The sequence below is a fragment of the Laetiporus sulphureus genome, assembly GCF_001632365.1.
Source record: "Laetiporus sulphureus 93-53 unplaced genomic scaffold LAESUscaffold_73, whole genome shotgun sequence".
In the NCBI taxonomy this organism is placed as follows: Eukaryota; Fungi; Basidiomycota; class Agaricomycetes; order Polyporales; family Laetiporaceae; genus Laetiporus; species Laetiporus sulphureus.
This window is the reverse complement of record NW_024468582.1, coordinates 72,640-89,355: the sequence shown is the minus strand read 5'-3', so window position 1 is coordinate 89,355 and position 16,716 is coordinate 72,640. Positions and strand designations below refer to the sequence as shown.

The following is a 16,716-nucleotide window of genomic DNA, read 5'->3' as shown; positions in this document are numbered from 1 at the left end:
AACGTGGACCACGCACCCTCCATCCCCTCCGCGCATAGTCGACATCCACCCGAAAAGTGCTCTTCCAAGGTGACTATGAGCAATCTTGTCCCATCCAATCACGCTCTGACACACCATACGATGACGCGAAGTGCTATGCTTGTCGACCCTAAATCGCACGAAACTGAGGACATTGATGTCGATGCAAGTGCGGATTCCGACTCGCTCTTCGGCTCGCCCCCGCCCTCCCAAGGGGGCAGAGGTAGGTCACCGTCACCGCTGGCGCTTCCTAGCGCTGTCGGTTCTGCACAAAACGTGGGGACCCTTGCACTTCCTGGTTCCCATCTTGTCGCTGAAGCATCAGTCCCGCCAGCGTTATTACCGTTGAGTGACCACGCGGTTAATGTCATGCGGCCACCCAGGCCACCCTTGGCTCGACAAATATCCAGCGTGCATACTCGCGCATCGTCGGTTACTCCTTGTCCACCAACTGCTCACCGCAAGTCCAAGAAGGGCAAGGAGAAGGCAATGTCTACGTCCCGTTCCTCCACTCCTCGGTCAGCTCCTCCTCCTATCCAGCTGCCCTCGAGCGACAAACCTTTGCCTCCCAACTTTCTGCGGAACCAGCAGGCGTTACTCGGCCTCGCTGGGCTTGTTGGCGGCGTCAATCCTGCGCAGCTCGCTAAACAGCGCGGCACTTCCGCACAGAATCCCATTGTCATCGACGACAGTGAGACTCCGGTTGGTACTGGCCCAGTCACAAGCCAACCTGCCTCCATCTCACGTCACCCGACCCGTGCGAACTTCGACACTTCACAGCTTCCTCGACCCAGCAATGAGGAGATCATTGCCACGCTCGTGCGCCAGGGGAATGTTGTGCCTGTGATCGAATCCCTTCTTCGCTTGCTCAGTGGATCAGCGCCGACGACTCCTCCACCGCCGCATCTGCACAAACGTTCAGGTTTTGAGCACATCGACTCGCGCGCTGCACCCCCGCTGAAGCGCCGAAAGCTTAATCGGGTGCCGGCAGGTGCGACGGACTGGGACGTTCCATACCCTTTCCACGAGGGTCAGGGACCCCAAGATTACAAGACGAACTGGGCTAAAGATCGCGTGCGGGAGCTTCTTGCGGACTTGGTTGGGTTGCTTCGAGCTGCGGCGAAGAAAGCAGCAGCTAAGGAGTATCAGCAGCAGCAGGAGGAAGAACGTCGAAGGCGACTTTCGGTTCAGCGGCAAGGATGGATTAACGGGCACTACAGGATGAAGACGGCATTTTATGGGCTGGAAAAGGATGTCTATACTCAGCCCCCATCTGGAGGAGACGGGCGGTCGTTGCGAAAGCCGGTGTTGTCTGGCACCAGCACGCCTGGTGCAAGGCCGAGCAGCGAGATTGCTCCCATTGCGACTTCTGCAAGGCAGACGATGAGCGAACCACCCTCGCAGCCCTCTTCGTTGGCGTCTGCAGACCATCCTGCGGATACACCTTTGGACATATTCGACTCCCATCAGGTGCAGGAGCTGCAGACTGTCCAAGCAGATCAGCAGCAGGTAGTGTCCAACATTGCCAATGCTGAGCAATCAAACGACTTTGCGTCGCCTGTGTTCTCATCTGACCGCACGCAACCATACTTCGACGACTGGCTGGCATTGCTGAACTCGTTTCCTGCCGGGGACCTCAATGACGCCTCGTCCGCTACTGACATCCAAATTCTCTTAAATGACCTTGGAATAACGGACACAACTTGTTACGACCTCATCCCTATGTCTGCCTCAACTCCCGATGATGCTACTGCATCAACGTCTGGTTCAAGTCCAGCATATACCCCCGCAGAGACTCCTCTGAGCGAACCCTTCCCCATGCTAGATTCCATTCCTGACTACTTGATCGACCCTGCCCTTTTTGACATGTCTGCGTCTGACGCCTCTGTTTTGGCACTCGACACCCTCGCACAGGATGTTGATCAACATGGCTCTATGGCGTCCAAAATGGCCTTGTCCGATGCGACGGGTCAGCCGCAGATAGGTTCTGCACCTGTAACTGCGACTGCAATGAACACGGACTCACCGCCAACGCCGACACTGACCAACATGGATTCGTTCGTGGGCTCTCCGCGCTCGTCTGCAGAGCAGGATGCAGAGGAAGAGGCGCTCACGCCGCAGTGGACGTGGCCGCTCGGCGATCTTGGTGAAGTGGGACGGTCTGACACCGACGTTGTAGCCATAGGGATAGGAGAGGAAGGTGCGTGCTTCTCTGCATCGCTGAATGGAGAAGAAGCGGCTGATTCCGGTGTGTTCGATTTGGAAGGGATGAGATTGGATGATATGGGAGTGAGCGTCGAAGATATGAGGGCATTTGAGAGGGAGTTGGAAAAGGCATGTATGCCGGTGGAAGCGCCTGCACAGCAGGTGCAACTGGACGTGGACGAGGGGAGGCCGACAACCCAACCGCTGCAAGAGGCGATAGAGGACACTGCATGGTTTGCAACGCCAGCTCAAGAACCCGAAGAACACGGACAGGCGGCAGGCCTATCCATTTCAGTGAGCGGTCAGGCGACGCCGCCATTTGCCTCGACGAATGCGCTGTCGCAATTGCAGCAAGACAACCACACTGCAGATACGAGCGGTGAAATGGGCGCCTCTGCTGCTACATTGAACGTTGAAACGACTGAGTCGTCGACGCATGCGAATGCACAAGCTGAGACGCAGAAGGCCGTGGGGAATGTGGTATCGAGTGCCCCGCTGCATGAAGTATCGCTGCTAGAGCCCACAGTCCAGCAACAGACACAAAATTTGCAACCGCCTTTTTCTTCGATTCCGAGTCAGTTCCAGCCGCGTTCGTTGTTTGGGTCGCAAGCACACCTATATTCTCAGTCCTACTCCCACACTCTACAGCAACCGCACGTATTCCCGACCGCTAAACCCACTTTCTCTCCAACTGTTCCGTACACATCGACCGCTTCCGCGTCCCCCTCACCTTATGCAGCACTCTCTTCCCTTCTTTCTCTCGCCGGGTCCCTGCATCCACTCGGGTCGATTCCGTCCTCGGGTTCGATATCACCCCGTGCAGGTGCAAATAAGAACCTTAACAGGAACAGTGCGGTGAAGGGTAAGGGCAGTGGAAAGAGCAAAGCAGAGATCCTGGCGAAGGCGCGCATGCTCAGGAACGAGCTGGAAAAGGCGCGGGAGAGGGCGCGAGTGGAGCTATGGGAGGTCAGTGTCGAGCAGGGAGGGTTGGTAAATGTGGGGAAGGAATTTGGGAAGAAGTAGTATTTTGGAAGAGCTGTGCATGGTATCATCATGTGTATGCGTGTGCGTATGCAAGATAATCGATGCTCTCGAGCGTAGGTGCGGCTGTGGAAATACATTGGAGCATATATGGTCTTGTTCTGTTATGTACAGTGTCATCGTAAGTTTTCCCGAATATTCGGGTCCCACTCTCTGCAGTGGGCAAGTCAATCGTTGGCGGTGGGAACAAATCGGAAATAAGGGAACTGGGATCAGAATATATTACCCAAGTAGGCGACCATGGCGGTGCTTCCTCGACGGAGCTGCGCGGGTTCTAGGACAGCAGGTGAATTGTGGACTGTTCCGTCTTGACAGAGCATGCCCTCTGCCTCGACAGGCCGTCGTTGCTGTGTTCAAACATTCAGCCTCCTGCCTGATGCATGATGAGCCGATGAATTGTTTCCGTTAGTCACAGAGTCAAGAGCGGTGCAAACAGTCTCAACATCTGATGGTATTGCAAGAGCGTTGCGTATCGCTGCTGAAGTTGCACTGAAGGAAGAGCCTCAACTGGGACGCGTCAATGGCTCGGCGAGTCGAGGTACCCGGGCAAACGATGGCTGAACGAGTCCATGAGACGCGCGTAAAGGATATCATGATACCGCTCAAAGGCTGTCCCGCTCCGTCATCGGGGAAGATGCTGGAGCGAAATCCTGCACACGGACGTGCCTTCTGCGTGAGTCGCAGAGCTGCGCAGGAGATTGTTTCGCAACCTCTGCGGACATTGATTGGAGGGAGAGATGGAGAGTTTGATGGCCGTCGTGGACGAGATTGGCGGCATGGGTGCGGTTTCGCGGAGGAAGACGAGATCCAATACACGCTGTGGCCACCCCCCGGCCACCGCAAGCACGGACCAACGCTCCCCATCTTTGCGCATTTCATGCTTTCCGACATTCACTAAGGTGGCGAGATCATCATGCGTAATGCGGTGACATTGGGTGCAGCGAGGAGAATATTGCGTCGGCTGTGGCGCTGAGAGAGCAGGGAACACGAAGCATCAGCAGTGATAGGGCGTAGGGAGGGGTGTGCCGGGGTCCGGACAGTGAGTGTAGCTGGAGGGAAATCAGAGAATGAGGACGACAGGCCCGTCGCCCCTCTCACTCAAGCTAGCTGCTTCGACCCCGCCACCTACGACTCTAGCGTCGTCAACGTCGTCCAGCACGTCCACCCCCTTCACGACAGCAGTGCAGGCCTGCTGTCCACGCTTATCACGTTCCGGGCTCTGACTTTAACATTCATCTCACCGCCCCGTACTGAGACAGATTCTTGTCTCCGGCTCGTCGTTTGAAGTCCTCGCTGCCTCTCATCTGAGTCTTCGCTTCTTCGCTTTCTTTCCCAGTCTACCTTCCCTCCATCTTCGACTCTGTTTCCGCGAATTTTGCTACTCCTCTTAGTCGATGGCCACTACAGCGAGACAGCCCAAACCTCAACGGAAAGGTATGCCAGAACCTGCTGCACGGTGCGTATCGCCATGCCCCCAACCCGGATACCCTTTAAAAACTGTGTTCTTTCCAGGCGTCCAACTGCATGGACAGGCGCACGGGCGTCGCCAACTTACTCGCCGAGCACGCCCAATGCTCGCCTACCCAACGGCGCCTCTTCCGCTGCTACCTCTGGCGCCTTCCCGCCGCTCGGTAACACGAATAGTGCAGGTAGCACTCCGCCGCCGCGCACAAGCGGTGACGGCCCACATGACCGTGTACTCGCTCAGCTCTCTGGGCTCGTCGTGCGTCGTTCGATGTTGTCTCCATGGCGCCACCACTAACGGACACTCGTTCCTCCTCTCATATCTCCTCGTGCCGCATTTTGTCGCTGCATCATGACCACCCCTTGTATACATACACATACAACGCCGTCGTATCGTAGGGCACGACGATTACACTTTCAACGAAGACCCACCTGCGCTACGAAGGCTCGATTGCCTCAACTAGCGGTGAAGGCGACACGACCGGCGTCACGCTTCGCGACGTCAAAGAGCTCACAACTTCCGGTGCACCGCTTCGCGAGCAACTATTTATTGCCGCCACGAACATTGATCAATGGAGCAGCGGGCCTGCCGATTCTAAGGCGCCTGCTACCCAGCCTGCCGTCAACGGAGATAGTGAGTGTTTGTTGTTGATCACTTTAGGCTTGGGCTCGAGCTCGGTTTGATGGCTGTTACACGCCACACTAGCCTTGGGTCCATGAGCACTCCTTATATTCCTTGATTTATTGTTGGCCTGACCGCCCCAATCCATGAGATGACCTTCATGGGCATCGTCATTACTTCAGCGGCCTCGAAGCCCTATCAGAACGGGTTATACCCTCGGCTGCAAAAACCAAGGGTTTAGCGCATACCGTAAACTTACGTAAGACCGGAATAGTCTTGACAGTAACAGACTCTTTGTGGAATGGTACAATTATATGTGCACATTCCTGCTATCGAGTTCCACCTCCTAGTGTATCAGCTGCTAACTCATCGCAATCCAGCTTTCAAGACAGACGTCGACATCAGCAAAGCAACCGCTCTGCGACGTGAACGCGCTTTACAGGCATGGCAGCCATCGGAGGAGCCGGGCGCGTCTGCGTCTGCGTCTGCCTCGACGTCCCCGCCCCAATTGAATAACGCCTTACGCGACGAGTTGACATTCGGCCCGGGTGCGGGTGGCTCATGGGACCAGTTTGCGGCGAACGAAAAGCTGTTCGGTGTCCGTGCAGGTTTCGACGAGGAGGCGTACACGACGAGGTTGGACAGGAATGCGCCGAACTTCAAGGAGCGGGAGAGGAGGGCGGCGGCGATTGCGAATGAGATTATGCAGGTGCGTGTGAGGTTGTGTGTGCTGTGGTGCGCGGGTGGTGGCTGATTGGGTCTTGGGTTTGTGTCTGCGTTGATGAACTTTGTGCTTGTGGGTGTGTGTGGATGTATGCGTGAACGTTGCTGTCTCGTCGGGTCATTGCTCTGATAGAGTTCAACGAGCAACCCGCACATAGCGGAAGAGCGGACACAGAATCTTGTTGGAGATAGCAGCACGAATGAGGAAGAGAAGTACGTTATCTAATCTACCATCATAAATTCTTCGCTCTGACGTCTGCCATCTGCTCCTAGGTACGGTGCCGTCGTCCGCAGTGCCAACGCATATGTCCCACCCGGCGCACGCAAAGGAAACGCCAGCGCGCCTACGAAGCCCGAGAAGCAGGCGCTGCCGAAGGTGTCGGTGGAAGCGCCGGATGGGTCGTCGGTGCCAACTGACAAGGTTGGTACCAGCACGAGCACCACAGCTGGTGCAATACCGCCGAAGGCTGGGTCGCCTGCACCCGCGGCTGGCGCGAAGGTGCGTCTGCAATTATTTAAACGATGGATGATGGCTGACTTCTTATCCGTCTTGTGTACAATGGGTGGTGTGTTGTGCAGCCGTCTGCTGATGATGCATTCAGAGAGTTCGTGTCTAGTGAGAAGGACCGTCTCATGAAAAGGAAGCAAGTGTTGATGAAGAACGAGATGGACAAGCGGATGGCCGAGCTTGTGAAGTTCAGCAAGAGCTTCAAGGTAAGTGCGGATCTGCCTTTGGTGTTGTCAAAATGCGTTTGGAACCCGTGGTTCGCGGCATCTTACCAGGTCGTTCCTCTATCGCGCGCATATATCCTGTTGCATTCGCATATTTCTACATTTACCGTGTTGATGCACACTTCTCCGTCCATGCGTCTGTTCAGTGGCATGGAAACAATCACATTTCGTCCTATGGTCATTCTAACGCTGAATCCCGTTTCCGTCACAGCTTAACAAGCCGATCCCTGAAGACCTTGTTCCCATTCTTGCGAAGGATGAAGAAAAGCAGCGGCAGATACGCGAGAAGTCGACCAAGGACGCCGAATCTTCGAATGCGCGTGCTATTGGTACCTCTAACACAATCACCGCCTCGGCAACTGTCGCTCGTCTGCCTGGCGCCTCCAACCCGCCTGGCTCTGCGAAGCCGCCGGCAGCACAGCCAGCCATTGCGAAGGCTGCGGCGGCCGGTGCGCAGAAGCTGGCTGATCAGGCTAAGTCAGGTGAAGGCAAGCGGGTCAGCATGTACATTCAACCTATCCCGGCCTTCAAGGGCAAGCGCTCATCTGCGGCGCCTACTCCTGCTGCCGGTGCTGGTGCTCGCGCACCCAGCGGCGGCGCAAACGCTGTCGGGAACGGTCCGCTGTCGCCAACCGCTGCGAACCGCTTGAACGTGAATGCTTCGTCGTTTAGGCCGAATCCCAAGTCGGTCTCTCCTTCTGTGAGTGATTGTGTATGTACTGAGACGACATATGGCGCTAATGTCTCGGGGTCACGCGTATAGGGTCCATCTCCGGGTGTGAATGGCTCGTCTTCTTCGCCCAAGCCGAAGCAGGCTGAAGGTGCAGCGTCCCCTCAGACGCAAGGCCCTCCCAACCCATTCTTCGGGACGCGCATTCCTAAGAAGGCTCCTCCTGTGCACATTAAGGACGATTTCAACCCCTTCAAGTACAACAAGGTCGTCGACGCTGCGCAAGTTGGTGCGTCTGACTTCGTAAGACCTACTGTAAGACGTATGCTGACTTGGTCGTAGCTCCAACATGGCCATACAGCGGCAAGCGGTACATGCAGATGTTCCCTCCATTGCAGGCCCAGCCTCAGCAGCAGTCGCCGCCCATGGCACATCATCCTCCACCGCAGATGCCGCCGCAATCATACGAGGAAGACACAGCCGCGCAAGCCGCCGCCGCTCGTGGATACGTTTATGCTTACCCGCCTTACGCTTACCCTGGACAGGTGCATTGCATGTAGTATCAGGGCAGAGAAGATGTACTGATGGCATGTGTCCTTTGCAGTATCCTCAGCCGATGATGCCAGGCATGGCACCGCCACCGCCTGGCGCATATATGCCTGCCCCTCCTCCGTTCATGCAGCCTATGCCATATCCCATGCCCCCTAACGGTAAGCTGTCGTCTCACTGTATTACCTTGACTTCGTTCTTAGAGGCTTTTTCGCAGCCATGTATCCTGCCGGGCCCATGGGCCAGATGCCCCGTGAGTGCATCGGCTCTCTGCTATCTCTTATCTATATTAAATCGTTTGCATATACAGCACCACAAGCTTACATGCAACAAGCTCCGCCCCCTGGAGCATATCCTGTACCTCCGAACGGCGCAGGCCCACGACCGTCCATGCCTCCGACTCCCATCCCATCACACGCCCATCCATACTACCAACAGAGCCCTCAAAGTACGTCTGCTTCACTGATCTATCGTAGAAGATGGAATAATAATAATTGACTGTCCGTACTTCGTATCTTCAGTGCAACATGCTGTGCCATATCCGATGATGATGCCGCCTCCTGGCCCACAGCCCCATCCATACGACGGCTCGCAGGCTCCGCCTGTGCCCATGGGCGGTGTTGGTCACGCTTGAGACGTATCCCATCAGTATTGTTCGGACCTTTGCTGTCCGTCCGGAGTGGAAGAGCATTGCGCCGTGCGCGAAGGAGCTGCAGGCTTTCGGTGTGGATCGAGCCGGAAGGTCCTGTCGCGGTGGTAGTCATGTTCGAGTTGTCTTCGGCTTTCGTGTTGTTTGCTGCAAACCTGTTGTGATGCAATGCAAAAGGATTGTAAAGCACAGACCAGCTTGCAGCGTAAACGACGTGTAAGGGAAGTCAATGTAAGGTATACAGAGAAAGTGGGAGCAAGAGCGAGACTAGATGTAATGTATGCTATATTCATATGAGGGACCTTATCGGCTGCCCTTCAGTATGTAGATCCCTATCTTCTTGAGAAGCCCCTTCAAGCTATTGCTCGCTCTGTTGCAATTGGCTTGCAACCAAACCTCCATCTCTACCCGCAACTCTGCCAGCTCGTCGCAAACGGGCAGCTTGCTGTCAGGACGGACGAGACAGGGGTTGATTAGGAGGTCAAACAGTCTTGTCCATATTTCTCCCTGCCAATAGCGCTTTAAAGGGGCCGCTAGCTTGTATCGCTGTTCACCGATCGGGCCTGGAGAGGACGAAGGAGCTATTGATGATGCCTCGATGTACTTTCCGTAGAGCATGCAGTAGATGATCCCTGCAAGCCCGAAGTAATCCGTCTGGTACGTCCATGGACGACCCTCCCGGATTTCAAGACAATCGCGAGCATCCGTTGGCCACTCGGCGATGAACCGCTGGTTGGCAGGGAACAACCCTGTATCGATTGTACGTCCGAAATCGATTAGTTTAATACCCTTATAACTCCAGCCTCCCTCTCCCGACGGGTCATACTCGCTCGACCACGCTGATGATGGTCCGGGAACGTCCTCCAGACGCAGGAGGCAATTGTCGATCTTCATATCACCGTGTATGAATCCCGCACGGTGCAAGCCCTCCAGGAGGCGCATGAGCTCTATGGAGAAGAACATCACAAGCAGTTCATCCAGACACGCGCCCTGTTGTGTGATGCCGGCCTGCGCAGCGCGGTTGACGATGTCCAGAAGGGTGCCCTGTTTGCAGAGCTCGAGGACGAGGTAGCTTTCGTCGCGATAGGCATATAAGGCTTGCGGGATGACGATCGACCGCGTCAGGTGCGTCGGCAATGAACGATGTATTCTTCGGAGGACGTGGTATTCCCACAGATTGCGTGGCTTCACAACTTTCAGAGCGACTTTACACTTGTCCTGCGCGTCGTCGTCATCCTCGTCTTCATCCTCCTCGTCGCGGCGTGCCTGCATGTCCAGGTCGATAGCCTCGAAGACGGCACCGAAACCTCCCTCCCCCAGCTTGCCGATGACGGCAAAATTACGGTCAGACAGTGATATAGGCAATGTTTCTAAGTCATCCGTAAAACGACTCGACGTATTTCCGCTCGTTCGCCGCGATTTCTTTTTGGCGAACTTCTGCAACGCATCTAGGTGGCCCGCATTAATCGACTTGAGGTTATGGAATTCATGATCCGGTGGGATCAATGACAGGAGTGTGGTGATGATCGGGGGATCGAAAGGATTACACGGGTTTGCAGGCCTGAAAGCAGATGTAGCTTCAAGCGTTCGCGACAGACTCGAGTGACCAGGTTTCCCGTTCATGAAGATAGTCGAAGTGGCCAAGTCGCCATCCACCCCCTCTTCGTCATCTCGCTGCAGTTCAGCCGCAAGTTGTTCCGCGGCCTCGACTGGATCGCGGTATACATTCAAAGCCTCGCTGGGCGTGCCGCGCGTGCTGAGGGTGTATTCGAACGTCCGCTCTGTGATGGGCGTCATGACGTCGACTGGACCCCACCTGCCGCCTAGAGGTGGTTGATGATAATCACCGGTGTCTTCGTCACCGTACATGGTATGGTCCTCATCGTCGAACGCAACGGGAGCAGTCTCGTCAGCGATGGCACTTTCAGCGTACTCCGCATATCGCCCATCGTTATCCAAACAAGAGTCCTCGTTCGCGCGTTCGTCCTCTTCCTCCTCAAGATCAGGCTCCTCTACTGGAGGCGGCGCGAATGCGCGTAACGGGGTCCGCTCGCCAAGGACCCGACGCATCGGGGGCGCAGATATTTGCTTCTCCTCGTCATTATCCACGTACGGTCTAAACACCGGCCCCGGGGGCGCCGACACCGATGCATTCTCACTGCGCGCAGGTGGCCGGCTGAATACTCGCATGGGGGCGTCCGGATCGCGGAATGGCGTGAACGCGCTCACATTCTCAACAGTCGAGATGTCGTCGGCCTTCGATTGCGCATCAACATCGTCATGGTGTCGCGGTGCTGGGGTGAATACCGGGGGTAGTACGGGTTTAGGTTCTGGTTCTTCCGGCACAGGCTTGAGAGCACCAGGGGTCTTGAAAGTTTGTGAGTTCTCGCCGAATACAGGCTTTCGTGTTGTAGCTGGTGTCACACTGTCTTTAGCAGAAAGTGCTTGTCGTGGGGTGAATACTGGCTTTTTCGTACTGTCAACAAGCGGTTTGAGCTACATTTCGATTAGCTCTAACGCTCATGTGAAAGTTAGCGGCAGTATTTCTTACTTTTGGGAATACTGCAGGCGTGTTCTCTTTCCGGTCAGCGTTCTCATCATGGAAGGGAGTGAAGACTACAACGCGGAATGGCATCAGATCGCACACAACTATTGGCGAAGTCCCAACTTACTTGGGGTCTTCGCGAAGACGTTCGCGTTCTCGTTATTCCTCGGTGTCTTTGCGGTTTCACCTTGGGAGGCGCGAACCTGAGTCTGCATCGCCATGGGCGTGTCCGGCTCCACCTTGTGCACGGGTGCATACTTGCTCCCTGCCACAGACGTGAGCCGCGCCGTCTTCTCTGGCGAGTTGTACATGGTGAAGACATCGGCAAGAGCCTCCTTCGTAGCTAAAGTGACTGTAGGTTCTGTTGCACGGAAGCGCTTCTTGCCATAGGTGCCCGTGGAGCGGGCTCCTCCGTCCTCCTTGAAGTTGACCGGCACAGTGAAGTCGGACGGCGGTGGCGGAGCCCATTTCTTTCCGAGGAGCCCCATTGACTTCGCACGCGCTTCTTGCATACTGTACTCGGTGCCGTCCTCAGTGAACAGCAGCGACAGGTCAAATCGCAGCTTCTCTGGACGTCTGCCCGGAACGGGAGGAGCGAGCATTGGAGCATATCGGTCATGGCTCTGATCCGAAAGCGCGCTGAACTTGAAGGAGCCTGATGTTCCTGAATGAGACGGTGATGCTGAGGCTTTCCCAGGATAGTTCTTGAGCGGATGTCTGCGAAGGGCTTGCGTCTTTGGAGACGCGCTCCTCCACAGTGCTGCAGTCGAATTAAAGCTATTCGGAGAAGAGCTTGAGCGGTTTTTGAATTCATCGTAGCGTCTCTTGAGGGGATCTACTGGTCGCGCGCGGCGTTTGATCCCTTGCTTGAATATAGCGTCCGCTTCGGCACGACTTGTTGTAGCGTTAACTCAATAGCCCAATGTATACTTGGATAGCCCAGCTCACCGTCCTCCCTTTTCCAAAGCAGCAGCATATTCCCAGTATGTCTGCGCATATACAGTGCCAATGTCATTGGTTAATAGGAAGGCGTAAATTGTAGCGGGGTCTTCAACATGACTAGCATATAACGACCATAACTTGAGGTATCTGAGATCTCCCCTGTATGCAGGGTCATCCTTAAATTGTCTCGTTGCTTCTTCGAGTAGCTCGAGCAGTCCGGAGTGTGCGACGCGCTCTTTGGGATAGTTGTCCAAGGTCCATTTGACAAAGCTGTCGTAAGCTGAAAGAGGATCTGGATCTTCTTCCAGTGCAGTGACAATCCGAGCTCTGTAGTGTTCTCTCTCCTGTGAGAGGTCAGTCGAGGAAGAGGGGTCCATGCCGATGTATGCAGGTCAAGGTCGTGGTTGGATTCCAGTCGCGTTGACTGTGCGACGCGTCGCCCACGTGATACGCGTCGCGGTCTTAAGCGCTCGACTGTAGGTCCACATTTGATCTGTTCACTCCGTTACAGCATGTTTCATTACTCATTACACGATGAGTACACTGATATTCATGACTACATTCTAATTCCAGCGATGTGCTCCGAATCCGAGCATTATATACGCATAAAATATCTGCAAAGCAACTTGACAGCATCATACAGCAAAGCACGTCCACATCTCCAATATGCCAGATATCTCACCATTCATCCCACGCCCCTTCAACCTGCCCGGTAGGGGAGGTCACAAGCGGAGCCGTCTCCACGAGCTCGACGACGTTGTCCACGATGACACCACGATCTTCTCTCCCTTTCCATGCGACCAGCACGGACTTATCCCCCGAGAGCAGCCCTTCGTAGGCAAGCCGGATGTCTGCCTCTTCTATCACCTGCACCAGCTTTCCCGTCTGGATGGTACGAATCTCAACAAACTCGTGCGAGAACAGCAGAATGTGCTCGTCGCGATGGAGGAAAGCTGTTGCCTTGGACTCCCATCGCAGATAGCCAGAAGAGCGGGTAGGATTTCCGTGCTTGTCGATGTAGCAACCCAGGACTGTCGAGTTGTTCAGCCGAAGAATAGTGTTAAGGCGAGCAATCACGACTGACCATCATATATGACCAGGATTTCGTCACGCTGGCAGCGAACCAGTCCTAAAGGCCTGGCTCCCGCACAACGCTCCTTGAGATTTGCCAAAGGCACGTTGTTCTCTGTTCCAACAAACTTTGGGATTACAACAGGAGCTGTGCTCAAGACTGACGGGCTGCACCACGAAATGCCTTAGCTCAGCTTTCACGAACATCGCTGTGCAAGTATCGACCACATACTTGGTAGGATTGACTATCAAGATACCCTTATCGGTGCAAATCCCGGTATTCCTGTTCAACACCGTAAACCCATGTGCGTCTCTGGGGACGAGCAGCGGCTGAATGCGCCCATAGTTCGAGGTCAGTGTTCTCACGAGAGGCGCAATAGGGCACTCACCTCGCCAAACGGACGAAAAGAGATGCTGGCAACTGATCCCGGCACGCTGCGCCCCGAGTTCCAGCGGCCAAGACCAGAACCCACAACCTCCACAGCATGAAAGTGCGCTTGCAGGAGGCGTCTCGTCACATAGAGCACTATCCGTATCTTTGAACATCATCGGGATGGGACCCACTTGTTTACTCACCCATTGTCCGCTCCCCTATGCGCCCGGCGCGAAAGAACATTATGCCGCCATCTTGAGGAGCAATAGGCTCCATAGTCGCCTCTAGATGATGAATCGTTGCGAGCCCCTGCCCGACACGGCCGAGAAGGTCGAGCGAAAACGCCGAGAGTCCGTCGTCTGACAATACGAGGAACTTGTTGAAATCTGACAATGCAACCATGCTCGATGAATTAGTTGTGCTCAGAGCTCTGCGGAATTCTACAACACGCAGCAATACTCAGCATCACGACAAGAACAGAGACATATCGAATGCACCCACGAGCTTGCCCACGTACCGCTACGTATAAGCCAGAGGGGCAGCCCACTGCAATAAAGTTCTTTCCATGGCTAGCTACCGTATAAGTCTCCGTAGTGAGCATCAACCGTCGGCAGAGAGGTGAAAGAGCGTACAGAAAGGAGTCGCAGCGAGGACCCGCCCCGCAAAATTTTCCGTCGGGTAGACATTAGCTTGTGGATACTTGAAATAATGTTCATCAATGACTTGTGGTGCGAACCACTGCAATCAATCATCACAAAAACTCAACACAGATGCACTTTGACACAACTCCATCCACCCACCTTATTATTATCCATAAAATACTTCCTCTTCGCAAGCTCCTCCATCAGCACGGTGTGCCACTTATTCCGCGTTCGCTCGTCATCGGCATACAGGGTATAGCGCCTCTGCGACTTTGCCGCGGCATGATAGATCGTCATCGGGTATACGGGACGGTGCGTCCTGCGAAAACTCTCAAACAGTCCGCCCTCCTCTGCCTTCTCTTTCCGGATCTCTGGAGAGTCGGTGAAAGAGCCCAGACGGAGGTATTCGAGAGGTATTGGCTGATGCAGACGTCAGAGTAACGCAACAGATGACGAATACGCAGGACACTGACACGAGAAACTATTTGGCGCTTGACGACAGCGCCCGATCGTCGTTGCTCAGGCATTAGGATCAGCACTGAAACATTCGTCAGTGGGATGACAAGCCAAAGTGGCGTCGGAGAAACTAACGATAATTGTCTAGCAGTGCAACGTGCAGGTCAGCCCAGCTGGTACCCATCTCCGATCGATACCGGCGCGAGAGTGGGCCAGAATGCACCAGCGCCCTCATCTTATCATATAGATCCAAGTCCTGTCCATCCAACGTTAGTACCAGCCGACCTTAAGTCCGACACCGCTCACCAGAATCTCTTCCCTTTGGTACTCCAGGCTTTCACACAGCTCCCAGAACTTCACTCGCCTCTCTGCATCGTCGATCCCCGGCTGCGTGCTCGAGATCACCTGTCCAAGTATGTCCCTGATGATCGCCAGCGCCTGCACATCTGGATGGTTCGACTCCGTGTGCAACAGTGCTGTCTCGACCAGCAGGCGCAGCCGTGGCAGGCGTGTGACCGGTCGCGAGAGGAAGGTGACGAGGTCGCGCTTCCGCACGCGCGGATCGAGCGTGCACTGCTGGATGAAATACTGATACTTCGTATTGGACTGCATTTCGCTTCGGTGGTGCTTCTCTGCTATCGGGTAGTGCTTGATGTACTTCTCGTACGCGGTGTTGAAGAGGAACGCGGCTGCAGAATGGCACACTGTTACCTACGAAATGCGTCTAAATGCAATAGGCAACTGACATTCTGTGATAATATCCGCTATGCTCTGCAACAGCGGATGCTGTTCTCGCTGCCGAGCAAACAGAGCGCCGAGCATGCGCTGGTGGTGGTCCCGTACCTCGTCGAGGTTGTAAAAGACCTCCTGGATAAACCCAGGCAAACGCTTCCGCGGCATTGGCACGGTGTTCCGCAACGGATCGACAAAGACCTGTCAATCGCTTACAGTTACACCAAAAACGACAGGTAAATCACTCAAATTGCGAGCACACACCTCCTTGACAAGCACAAGATCTGAGACATAGTCTCGCTCGCTCTTGATGATCTCGAACAGGATCGACTGTCGCTGGACCTCATCCCGGTCAAGCACATCACGCGCCGCAGCGGGTACGAGCCGATGCCATTCCTGATCTGCGTCGGGGAGGTCGTTCGCCTGAAAGCGGCGCAGGCCCTCTTCGGACTCGAGACTACGGTAATCGAAACGAAAACGAATGCGGGATCAACGCCACGGTCTGCATCGCACAGCGAGGAGGAGCACACACGTGTAGCTGGACAGCTCGTCGGAGAGTTCGCTCGCGGAAATCTACGCAGGTCTGCATCACGAACGGCAGTACGGGTGAGCAAAGAGCGGCACATACGCTAGGGCTGCTCGTGATCGAGACGAAGGATAGCGGGCGCGACTCGCCATCGTGATGCACAGAATGGACCATCAGGTCGCTCTTGGTGGCGCGATGGGCTGTTGTAGTGAGAGGACGCAGGGAGCTCGAGCCGCGCTGCGAGGTAGAGCGGTAGAGTGAAGAATCGACGTGAGGCCTGGGAACGTCCTGTCCAGGCGAACTGGAAGCACGGCTGGTGGGCCGTGAGGGAACATCAAGGCTAATTCTAGGCAGCGGAGAGTGCCCACGTTGGCTATTGTCGGCCCAGGCAGGGTTCCCCGGAGTCGACGACAGATAGTTCAACCAGGAGGAGTCAGGAGATGAATTTACGGGAGGTACAGCACTGGGTGTAACGTCGATGTGGGGATGAGGACGGCGATGCATGTCTCATAGCAATAGAAGAGTATAAGAACGTCGATCCTCTGAGAATCTGAACACTACGCAGTCTTTCCAAGTCGTCAAACGTGTTTCGGAATCGTTATTCGTCGATGGAACTCGCGAGCTCGAATCTAGTGCAGGAGCAGATATCTTGCGGACGGTGATAGGGCATCTAATTAGTGACGAAATCGACTTCGCATATGCGATCCAGAGGGAACCCTTTTTGGAAGCTTGCTCTCAGCACGTGACCGCGCCCATC

At 55.1% G+C, this 16,716-nt stretch overlaps 6 protein-coding genes across 6 annotated transcripts; 3 read left to right on the top strand and 3 right to left on the bottom strand.

The window, feature by feature from the left end:
* Positions 1-216: 216 nt before the first annotated feature.
* Positions 217-3,463, top strand: LAESUDRAFT_526840 (uncharacterized protein). Its single transcript, XM_040902814.1, has 3 exons — positions 217-241; positions 402-2,218; positions 2,285-3,463. Exons 2-3 carry the CDS (start codon positions 508-510, stop codon positions 3,244-3,246), a joined length of 2,673 nt encoding a protein of 890 aa, XP_040758528.1. The 5' UTR covers positions 217-241; positions 402-507; the 3' UTR covers positions 3,247-3,463.
* Position 3,464: 1 nt separating this feature from the next.
* On the bottom strand, positions 3,465-4,303 carry LAESUDRAFT_526638 (uncharacterized protein). Its single transcript, XM_040902811.1, has one exon. It carries the CDS (start codon positions 4,153-4,155, stop codon positions 3,703-3,705), a length of 453 nt encoding a protein of 150 aa, XP_040758527.1. The 5' UTR covers positions 4,156-4,303; the 3' UTR covers positions 3,465-3,702.
* Positions 4,304-4,658: 355 nt separating this feature from the next.
* Positions 4,659-7,817, top strand: LAESUDRAFT_665282 (uncharacterized protein; the record flags this gene model as incomplete). The annotated part of the gene is made up of 9 exons (XM_040905180.1): positions 4,659-4,720; positions 4,777-4,987; positions 5,128-5,362; positions 5,731-6,059; positions 6,207-6,286; positions 6,347-6,572; positions 6,653-6,787; positions 7,017-7,505; positions 7,569-7,817. The coding sequence occupies 9 exons, from the start codon at positions 4,659-4,661 to the stop codon at positions 7,815-7,817; spliced, it is 2,016 nt and encodes a 671-aa protein (XP_040758526.1).
* On the top strand, positions 7,529-8,817 carry LAESUDRAFT_526852 (uncharacterized protein). Its single transcript, XM_040902815.1, has 5 exons — positions 7,529-7,764; positions 7,818-8,185; positions 8,242-8,277; positions 8,335-8,472; positions 8,546-8,817. The coding sequence occupies exons 2-5, from the start codon at positions 7,825-7,827 to the stop codon at positions 8,656-8,658; spliced, it is 648 nt and encodes a 215-aa protein (XP_040758525.1). The 5' UTR covers positions 7,529-7,764; positions 7,818-7,824; the 3' UTR covers positions 8,659-8,817.
* A 159-nt stretch (positions 8,818-8,976) lies between these two features.
* Positions 8,977-12,537, bottom strand: LAESUDRAFT_665354 (uncharacterized protein; the record flags this gene model as incomplete). The annotated part of the gene is made up of 4 exons (XM_040905185.1): positions 8,977-11,169; positions 11,225-11,289; positions 11,346-12,112; positions 12,167-12,537. 4 exons carry the CDS (start codon positions 12,535-12,537, stop codon positions 8,977-8,979), a joined length of 3,396 nt encoding a protein of 1,131 aa, XP_040758524.1.
* A 122-nt stretch (positions 12,538-12,659) lies between these two features.
* LAESUDRAFT_687612 (uncharacterized protein) lies at positions 12,660-16,619 on the bottom strand. Its single transcript, XM_040905962.1, has 15 exons — positions 16,062-16,619; positions 15,966-16,006; positions 15,698-15,890; positions 15,448-15,634; positions 15,008-15,390; positions 14,837-14,957; positions 14,719-14,783; positions 14,405-14,665; positions 14,237-14,342; positions 14,106-14,177; positions 13,808-14,044; positions 13,621-13,757; positions 13,464-13,561; positions 13,245-13,399; positions 12,660-13,191 (listed from the first exon to the last, which is right to left on the bottom strand). The coding sequence occupies exons 1-15, from the start codon at positions 16,461-16,463 to the stop codon at positions 12,839-12,841; spliced, it is 2,811 nt and encodes a 936-aa protein (XP_040758523.1). The 5' UTR covers positions 16,464-16,619; the 3' UTR covers positions 12,660-12,838.
* Positions 16,620-16,716: the final 97 nt, after the last annotated feature.

Excerpts from the sequence above, each read along its gene's own strand:
- LAESUDRAFT_526840 (XM_040902814.1), top strand. The coding sequence starts at position 508 with ATGTCTACGTCCCGTTCCTCCACTCCTCGGTCAGCTCCTCCTCCTATC. Across the intron at positions 2,219-2,284 it reads CATAGGGATAGGAGAGGAAG|GGATGAGATTGGATGATATG; the intron begins GTGCGTGCTTCT and ends TCGATTTGGAAG.
- LAESUDRAFT_526638 (XM_040902811.1), bottom strand. The coding sequence starts at position 4,155 with ATGTCGGAAAGCATGAAATGCGCAAAGATGGGGAGCGTTGGTCCGTGC.
- LAESUDRAFT_687612 (XM_040905962.1), bottom strand. The coding sequence starts at position 16,463 with ATGCATCGCCGTCCTCATCCCCACATCGACGTTACACCCAGTGCTGTA. Across the intron at positions 16,007-16,061 it reads CGATCACGAGCAGCCCTAGC|ATTTCCGCGAGCGAACTCTC; the intron begins GTATGTGCCGCT and ends AGACCTGCGTAG. Across the intron at positions 13,562-13,620 it reads CTTTTCGTCCGTTTGGCGAG|CCGCTGCTCGTCCCCAGAGA; the intron begins GTGAGTGCCCTA and ends GGGCGCATTCAG.
- LAESUDRAFT_526852 (XM_040902815.1), top strand. The coding sequence starts at position 7,825 with ATGGCCATACAGCGGCAAGCGGTACATGCAGATGTTCCCTCCATTGCA. Across the intron at positions 8,278-8,334 it reads GCCCATGGGCCAGATGCCCC|CACCACAAGCTTACATGCAA; the intron begins GTGAGTGCATCG and ends TTGCATATACAG. Across the intron at positions 8,473-8,545 it reads CTACCAACAGAGCCCTCAAA|TGCAACATGCTGTGCCATAT; the intron begins GTACGTCTGCTT and ends TCGTATCTTCAG.